This window comes from Malania oleifera, chromosome 12 (assembly GCF_029873635.1).
Source record: "Malania oleifera isolate guangnan ecotype guangnan chromosome 12, ASM2987363v1, whole genome shotgun sequence".
Taxonomy (NCBI): Eukaryota; Viridiplantae; Streptophyta; class Magnoliopsida; order Santalales; family Ximeniaceae; genus Malania; species Malania oleifera.
In genome coordinates this window covers 83420064-83430364 of record NC_080428.1, presented here as the reverse complement: position 1 = coordinate 83430364, position 10301 = coordinate 83420064, and the positions used below count along the sequence as shown (strand labels likewise).

The 10301-nt window shown below is 31.9% G+C and overlaps 1 protein-coding gene across 1 annotated transcript; it reads right to left on the bottom strand.

Annotated features, from left to right (window-relative positions):
• Positions 1 to 766: 766 nt before the first annotated feature.
• LOC131144752 (REF/SRPP-like protein At1g67360) lies at positions 767 to 5283 on the bottom strand. The gene is made up of 3 exons (XM_058093599.1): positions 5068 to 5283; positions 4767 to 4973; positions 767 to 1739 (listed from the first exon to the last, which is right to left on the bottom strand). Exons 1-3 carry the CDS (start codon positions 5080 to 5082, stop codon positions 1020 to 1022), a joined length of 942 nt encoding a protein of 313 aa, XP_057949582.1. The 5' UTR covers positions 5083 to 5283; the 3' UTR covers positions 767 to 1019.
• Positions 5284 to 10301: the final 5018 nt, after the last annotated feature.

Sequence of the window (10301 nt, the reverse complement as noted above, 5' to 3'; positions counted from 1 at the left end):
CATATGAGTAGTTGTTGACAGATTGAGGAAAACTGTCCATTTCATTCCGTTTAGAACTAGTTACTCCATGGATAAGTTGACAGAACTTTATGTTCAGGAGATTGTCAGAATATATGACGTGCCCGTGTCCATCGTTTCATATCAGGATCCGCGGTTTACTTCCTATTTTTGGAAGAGTTTGCAAGGAGCGTTGGGTTCTCAACTCACTTTCAATACTGCATTTCACCCTCAGACAGATGGTTAGTCCTAACGAAGCATTTAGATTCTCGAGAATATACTATGGACATGTGTGTTAGATTTTGGAGACACTTGGATCCGATATTTGCCCTTGATTGAGTTTAATAAGTACATACACAAATAGTCCCCACTAAAACCCACTACAGTCTATTATACCTAATTCGACCTTATTAAATTAATTCATAAATGATTCTAATTCAAGCCTATTAAGCGAGTTTAAACTAAACCTATAATTGAACCATTAATAAGTCAAAATGATTCAAGCCTATTAATGTTCAAGTTTAGCTTGTTTATTAAACAAGCAAAATTAAACTTTGCCAATTATTTATTTACATAATGAATGAGCCTGAAAAAGTTCTTACCAAACCCATCTTTCAAGCTGCTCGTGAACAACTTGCTTTGTTTGAAACGCTACGAGTTATTAGGAATTAGGTTGCTTGAATAAGTATAAAGAGGGAATTCCATTTCATCACAAAATGTGAATCCAAACCAGAAAAAAAAAAAAAAAAAAAGAGATTATAATCAAACGTTTGAAATTGGACATCCCCATGAACTTTATTAAACCTCGTCAATTTGTTTTGAATATGATAAAACTAAGAAATTCAGCAGAGCTGAACCACACAGATACCCATTCACATTTTTAAATAAAAAGCACATAGATGCGCATACAAACCTCTACTAGAAATTAAAAGTTCCACACCAAACTAGCATCCAGCAAGCTGAATTAACCCAAAACAAACAGTGCCTTTGCCGCTTACTATGATTCTTGTGCAGTAGAGACATTAACTCTGGGATTCCTCACTTGGCTTCGACCCCTCGCCTACAAGTGGCACCGAAGGAAGGTGACCCAAGACAGTGAAACCTTTCTCCATTACGCTGCCGATTGCATTTTGTGCAGCACCAGTTGCCCCACCCACCACGGGGACCGAACTTAGAACATCAGATCCTTTCTCCATCACATTTGTGAGTGTTTCTTGTGCGGCGGAAGCAGCTGCCGTTGCTACTTCAGCTGCCCCACCGGCAATTGGAACCGAACTTAAGGTGGTCGAACCTTTATCCATCACGTTTGAAATTCCACCCATCACAGTGGCGAATCCCTGGTTGAACATCTCCTCGCGCTCCTTAAATGCATTGCCTATCTTGTTAATTGGAACTGAAGGGAGGTGACTTAAGGCAGAAAAACCTGTGTTTGCCAAACTGATGATTCCCTTGTTGTACTTCTCCAGCAATTGCGTAGCTGCAGGAAGCAGCATTCCTGCCATCTTTTGGAAAGGTGGTAACTTGTTAGCTGCAAACCACATCATCACGAACAAGGAAAAGAGGAACTTATTGAACTTCACGACAAAACATCGGATGGCACCACTCAGGCCACCAACTTCAGCTTCGTGTACAAGTTCTTTCCCCAGTTGAGATGCCTTACGGGCAACTAAAAGGGATTGCCTGACGACCCACTTGACTAAAGATGGAGCATGCTCATCAAACAATTTTGTGGCGTCATCTACCTGCATTTGCAGATACAGAATCGTTGAGTAATCTTTGTATTACACAATCTAGATTCAACTTACGGTAAGATTCAATAAATGACATTCAGAAAAGAATAGGTCGTCAAAAATACAAGAAAGCTTCTAATTTCAGCCAACAAAGGTCGTCAAAAAAATAAAGAGCTTCTAATTTCAGCCAACAAACTTATAAGCAACTGGTGCCAGCGCAGCAGCATAGGTGTGTTTTATCCAAAATTTTCAACCAAACAAGAACATAAAACTGCAGGAATAATATAGATTTCATAAGTAGAGAAATCTAAATAGAAAATAGACAAATATATGCTTTGCTTATGATCTTCTCATATTTGCTCATGGCAACTTTCTTTCGGCTAGGAATATAAAGATCTTAAGCCTTTTTTTAAAAATTTTCTTTCAGGTCTTCAATCAAATCAAGCAAAGTCGGGAATCTTCACCAGGGCTGTAAAGTCCCCCCTTCAAGTTGCTCTTGGACCTGGAAATGTATCTTGAGAGTGAAAAGATTTAGTTTATACCTACATTAAGCACATGACTGGTAATATGCTACTATGACAATTAGCCAATTAGCACCAGAGAAGCCCATTGATTTCGTATGGTCCTTCACTCATTTCTGAGCTTGGACTCCCAGAAGCAGCCCATGTCTCTGATCTGATCTCTGATGGCACCTCGTGCTGGCCTAGGAGAATTTCTAGAGAAATTTCTGAGAAAAGAGATCATATCGACATTTATCCTGAACCTAATTTGGTTTATTCCATCGTATGGAAGCCAACAACATACATCGTTTTTTCCATCCGTTCAGCTACGGACCATTAGAGAAAAGTGCTGAAGTGGCATTCTTAGATGGTTTGGTATAAGCTTAATATACCAAAACACTCTTTCATGTAAGGAAATTATCCTGAAATTCCCAAATCCTGTGAGAAACAAAATAAAGAAAAATACACGCCAAAGAAAAGTAACCAACCACACGCACAAGACAGTATTTACGTGCTTCGACAATTTTGCTTATGTCTACGGAGTTGCAATGATTTCACTATTATCAGGAAGAAAATACAGAGTGCGGCCACACAGTTTCAATGTGTCAATCTTGATTACCAAAAACAACAGTTTTTATATCTTGTGCACAGGATTCACAATGGGCTACAAAACGGGCCAATAATTTTGACCCAAGCCTCCATTCCATGGACTACTTCCTAAAGAAAAATCTCCCATTAAAAAACCAAGCAACATTATTTTGGATCAAGATATTATCCGGATCAAACACAACTAGCTCCACAAAAGCCCAACATTTCACTGGTTGTGTGAGCTACTATATTTCTATGCAACAACTGTACCATTTTTAACTTATTCCATTTTGTGCAAAAACAAACCTGAAAATCAATTGAGAATTTTTGTGATTCTTTGGGAGAAAGGTAGAAATTCACTAGTGAAAATTATCCCACGTCAGAAAATTAAGTGGAGAATGGTTGGCTTATATAAATGAAAGGGCCCAAGTCCTAACAGCTTAGGGGTTTGGTATATATGCTAAGAATTATGAAAACGAAAATCAGGAAAAGAGACTAAAATCCGTATTTGATTAATATTTCAAAAACCAAAACAAATTAAAAACTTGAATAAACAAATACTGCTCCTAGAATCAAAATATAATTAAAAAATATGATTAAAATAAAAAGGTACCAAGTAATATAAATTGAAAATATTATAACAAAAATAAAAATTATTGTAATTATTTTACTTATTATATTTCAAAAATAACTTTGCAAGAGCAATATATTATTGTATATATGACAATTGAAATACAGTAAAAAAAGTATAAATGGATTTTATTATTTTTAAATTTTTTGAAAATTTTATGGGCATTTTTATTTTAATTAGATTTTAAATTCATAGTCATTTTAATTTAATTTTTAATTAAAAAGCATGAAAAAATGAATCATTTAATTTTAAAAAGTTAATTCCAGATACTAAAATGTTCTAACAAAATATTTTCAAAACAATTGAAAATCATAAAATTGAATTTTTAATTTTTTTACAAATAGCTGAAAATATGATAACCTAAAAAAACTTGGTTTCATAATCTGTTTTTTAACTATACAAAAACATAAACAAAAAGCATACGAAACATGCCCTTAAACTTTCGGACCAATTTGATGCTCACTCATCATCAAGCCTGAGAGGATTCTCGATTCTAACGAAGAAATAATAATAATAAAAAATCATTTTCTGCAATTAAGCAGGCGCCAACTTTAACAAATCAACTGTTTATGAGTCTCCTTAGTTGGAGCAGGGATGAAAAAAGAAATTATGATAATTTACAAGAATATTCTCAACTATTTTTTTAAAAATTGTCGTATTTTTTTTTAGCAAGAGAAAAGTGAAGAGAAGAAAATAAAAGAATTCTGAGAAGAGAACAGGAGGAAAAAAGGGAAAAATCAGTTTTCACCACCCTGATTAGTTTAACAAAAGAATGAAGAGAGATATAAAAGAAAGCACACGGAATTCAATTGCTATTTACAAACACAAATCCTAACCACTTTTTAGATTGTCTAAGAGCATTTTGATTTTTTTTTTTTCCTTTTTCTCTGAGGAGCAAAGTGGATCTTCTTAATTTTATTTCCCCTCTCAACTCCTCTGTAATTATTTCCTTTCTCCATTTCAATTAGGCCCAGTTTTGAGCTTGAAAAATATGAAAAAAGGAAAGAAAATCATAGAAGAATCTACTTTATCATGTTTGGTTATGAAATAAAATTTTAAAATATATATACATGAATAAACTTTTAATTTTACGTTTCATTAACATTTAATTTTTTAAAAAAAATAATAATTATTTTATAAAAAAATTCAATTTTAGTATTATTTGGTATAGTGAGAATATATAATGAAAATAAATTTTCCTACCTATTTTACTTTCCTTTCCTCCATTAAAATCTTTCATCCAAAATCCTTAAGAATTTGCGATTTGTTTGTGATCATCAAGCACAAAAAATCCACATGCAAATCGAAAATCATCACTACCTTGGCATCAAGATAGAGAAGGAGATCGTCAGGGACGCCCTCTAAGTTCCGGTAGACAGGGCCAAGAACGGTGATCACGACGCTCTCAATGCGGTCCATCGGCGACTGCAAAGGCCCCGAGTGGTGCTTAGTGTACTCGTACATATTCAACACCCATGTGAGCAGGTGGATCGCCATAACCCTCACATATCCAAGATACTTCAGCCGCTGATCAAAACCACAAAAAACACCACCGAACAAAAACAGATATCATTAAATAAGAAAAACACCGATGAGGGAGAAGAGAATCGCAATCGCAGACCTTGACCGTGGCCATCTTCTTCTTCTTCTTCTTCCCGGCGACTGAGACAGCAAGCGTCGAGGGTTTGGACTTCGGTGCGCGCGGAGGACTGATATGTGGAGGGAAGAACTAAAAAGTGCGGGAGCGAGAGAGCGAGAAAGGGTATGCAGGGGTTTGATCCAACGGTTGGCGTGGGATCGTGATTCGAACCAAGTGGGACCCACTGCCCGCGTGGGCATCTTAATTGCCTGTGGACATGCCTTCTTAACGTAGCTAAACGACGGTGCAGGACCACGGTCACCACACTAGGCAGTTTCTCTTCTCATCCTTTTTCCACGTGTATGTCAAAAAAAAAAAAATGATAAACATGTAAATAACTAAATATTGTGGTTCAAAAATTTTACCAGATAATTATATTTTTGTTTTTAAAGAATAAACTCAAAATAGTAGTTTAAAAATCTATATATATATATATATATATATATATATGTAAGGATGTGAATAATTTCATGGCATTAAAGTTTGATTGTTCAAATGACCTTTTTTCAATTTTTTAATTTCCTTAAATAAGTGTCACTACAAATCTTATGCATTTAGGCAAATTTATAAGAAGATCTTTCTCTCCATGTATTTGTATATCAATTTCATAAAATTCTAAACATATTAGAAATAAATTATCCTTTTTATATATTTAAAATTAATAAATGTAAGACTAATTTGTCACGTGTTAAATATCTAAAATACAAGTACACAACATATAAAGAAATAGATCCCTTTTATAATTTACCCACTTGTGACCTGGCTACTTCTAGAATTTCTAAAACATTAATATAGCCACAAATATCATAAGAATTTAATTCTCCACTTGGTAGATTAGCGACTCCTAAAATTCTAGAAACTATTATTCCCTTCCTCTCACCCTACTCAATTTGTTCATCTCTCTATTTCCCTGCTATTGATTTCCACTTCTCTCTCCCACTCTCTTCACCTTTTTAACTGCAACATAACAGTCTCCAATTTTTAACTAAGTATTCACAAAAATCTCAAATTAGTTATATCTGTATAAATTTTTTTTTCTTAACATTTTGTGTTATTTGCAGTTTTTTACACAATATTTATTTAGTTGAGATCTGAGTTTCAGCCCGAGATTAGATAGACTCTAATTTAAAAAGCTAATTAGATCCTTTTGTGAATTATTACATTATTCAGTTGCAACCCTTAATTTATTAGCAACTCAAAACGTGTCTTCTGTGGATTGCTCATGTCACAACCCAGCCCTATGGGCTCTACTTAATTGAACCATGATGAATACAGGAGAAATCTAAATTTCAAGTTAGATATAGGTACTACAATCTCAAATTAGGTACATCTCTATTTTTTGCTCCAAATATTTTTTATTATTTGTAGATTTCTATACAATATTTATTTAGTCAAGGAATGAATTTGAACCCGAGATCAAACTCTAATTTGAGAAGCTTATTAGATCCTTTTGTAAATTATTACATTTTTGTTCAGTTGCAGCCCTCAATATATTAGGGGTAATTTGATATCACTATCAAAAATTATAAAAACAAAAACCAGAAATAAAAACCAAAGATAAAAAACAGAAGCCGAAAATTAGAAATCAGCAACTTGTTCTATTAACATTTATAAAACTAATATAAATTTAAACTTAATTAAACAATGCTCATTTTCATCTTTAAATTAAATAATATTATAAAAATATGATTAAAATAATAATACAAATAATACACATTAAAAAATTACTAGATTAAAAACAAAATTTATTCTAATTATTTTACTTAATTGGTTTATTTTCACATTTTACTTTACAATAAAAAATTAATTAGACATTACAATTGAAAAAATAGTGCAAATATTTTGTAATTGGATTTATTATTATTTTTTAAAATTTATGTATATTTTTATGTTAATTATATTATTTAATGTTTATTTTAATATAAAAGTGTATAAAATGAATTGTTTAATCTAAAAAATAAATAGATCGTCAAAACAATGAAAATTATAAAATTTGGTTTTAAATTTTTTTTACAAATAGCAAAAAATTAACAATAAAAATAGAAAACTGACAACATAAACAAATATGTTTTTATAATTTATTTTTTCATTATGAAGAAATAGAAACAAAAAACAAAAAATAACAACGATACCAAACATATCCATAACAACTCAAAATATGTCCTCCATGGATTTCCTTGTTACAACTTGGCCCAATAGATCCCACTTAATTGAATGATAGTGAATACAAGAGAAATTCAAATTTCAAGCCTAGCATAGATACTAAGATTATATATATACTTAATAAGTAAAATAAAGAGAAAAAAATAAGACAAAGGGAAATTCAGGATATTATTATTTAGCATCCATAAAAAAGGTTGTGAAAGTTGAGAAGAGTATAAATATAAGAAAAATACAAAAATGAAAATATTGAAGGTAGTGGTGTAACGCCCCGAACCCTTAAATCCGGGTCCGGCGCGTTATACCTGATAAAATTCCTGATAATCCATAATCCATAATCATAGTCTCCACATAACATAATACCAGAGTTTACTAATTCTAACTACCAACCATAATAAATTAATCATTCACCAGTATTCAAATATATACATGTCTCCAAAACATTATCCACTAATACCAGTAAGTTTCACAACTATCCTTTTATAACCGATTTAAAACATAAAGACATAAAACATAAAATATACATATCAGAATTAATATAAAAATATACCATTTTTCTTATATCTTCCAAAAATGTTATAAAATCTCGAGCTCTCAAAATTCGATCCTGAGAAATCCTGAAAAAAAATGAATTCATATTCGGGTGAGACACATCTCAGTAAGGGAAGAAACAATATATTAAATTCAGCGTGTGACCATCATGCGATTATACATATCATTTTATAATATTTGCAAATCATTAACATAATTTCTTAAAACCATTTTCTGATTCTAATCAAACACATACAAATGTTTAACCCACGAGATTACCCAAGGATAAGAGTGATTACCCGCCCATACAAGTAGCACCCCTCTACTCTGATACTTAGATAACGCTAAGGTCACAATTAAAACATATCAGAGCACTCACCTTACTCAGTAAGCCCTGAAGTGTTAAATTGATCTCGTACTCACGCATTCAACAATAGTTTAACAGCAAAGGCCTTAAGCATAGGGAATTCTACCCACTTATACAAGTAGGTTCCCTCTGCCCTAGCGCGTTATGCAGTTACTGCCACATCTGAAGTTACTAGTGCACTCGCCTTACTCAACAAGCACTCAGGCGAAGAGTGTGCCCTGCCCAAACGTAACATGTTCTACATACATAAATACTTCTAATATTATAATACACCATTTTTTCTGTCATTATACATTCATACACATTCATTCATGTTCATAACTTAACTTTGCATTTTGTTTCACTTTAAGTGGCACTTTCCCATTTACATCATTTACCTTTGTCATTTCATTTCATTGTCATTTCATCGCATAACATTTTATTTCATTACTTCGTACTACAGCTGGTCTTTAGCCATCATCAGTTAGTCTACGTAGAAACGTGCTAGATCTGCTAACACAGCTCCTTTTAGCTATCATCAGTTAGTGTACACAGAAGTGTGTTAGATCTACTAACATGGCTGTCTTTCAACTGTCTTACATCTACATGGTTGCATTTAACATACACAAACATCATTGTCCATATCACATTTTATTCATAAGCTTTACTTACTTAACTTGCATCTCATATATTTAACATATATTTGCACAGATTCTCATGCCACACAATTTAACAGTAAAATTCATACATTACCTATAAAATAAGCCAACCAACAATTAATGTTAATATACTGAAAATACCTTTCATTTCTTACATGATTATCCTGAAAATATTTTTCCCACTTTCATCAGTTCATTTTCGCATATACGTATCTAATAAACAACCCTAAACTCGAAAAAAATATAATTTAAGCAGTTGACATTTTACTCATATTGAAACATATACATGTACATATAACACAATTTATTTTTCATTTAATTCCTAAAAATTTTGATTTAATATATATTTTTCCCCTTACCTGATTTCTTGAACTACGCCAACAGGGACTCCGAAAAATACCTGCGGCGCTCAATCGGATCCTGAAATTAAATTCCTAATTCCAATAAATTATTCTTGAATAAAATATTATTTAAATATTTCCTAGGGTCACAATTTCTAAATAAATAAATATACCCTTAAATTTAGCCAAATTGCCAAATTTTTCAAATCTCATTCTCGTTTTGGAGTAGGGTCTAGAAAACCCCAATTGAAAAATTACCTATGTCAAAATGACGACAACGACGATTAGGACCCCGTGGTGGTGCCTGATTGTTGATTCAATAGTAGATTTAATCAGAAATTGAGAAATTGAGGAAAAATTACATTTCCCCAGGAGTAGTGCTTAAGTCGTTCGTATGAAAAATCTGTTCCAGTAGAAATGTCGGTGGCGGAGTTAGGAATCTAATGACACTTTCCGTTTCCCGATCGGTCAAATATCTGTCGAAAAATAAGGGAAGAGAGAGAGGAGACGCGGACAGAGACGGAGGCAGAGACAGTGAGAGAGAGATGAAACCTAAAAGATGAATGCAGAACTGCACAGTGAGAGAGAGATCATCATTTTAATTACATTAATTATTTCAAGTTAATAATGTTTAACTAATTAATTATTAATAAATAATTTTAATTAAAAATAATTTTTTTAATTTCTTTTTTTGTTTATTTAATACATTAATTTAATAATATTTAACTGATTAGCTAATTAATAATTACTTTTAATTTTAATATTTTTAATTAATTAATTAATTAATTTTTTTTAAATTTTTTTTTCGGGTTATTACAAGTGGACCCACTAGTATGATTCAATCAATAATTACAGTTGGCTCAATAAATGTGTATGGTGTTTTATTTTATTTTATTTTATTTTATTTTTTATTAAGGAAATCGGAACTCCAACTGTAATAAAATAAAATTAACCTACATTTCATAGAAACCTTAGCCCTTTGGCTTAAAATTCATGACCCAAACATAATATTAGGTTTATGTACACTTAAAATAAATTCAAAGAAAAAACAAAACTGAACAAATATATATACATAACAATATATGTTATTTGACAATTTGCTGAGGGTATAAGTTAGTCAAGTTTAGTTGTATATAAGATTACAAATGAACCAAACTGCTCGAAAGCAACTCTATAACT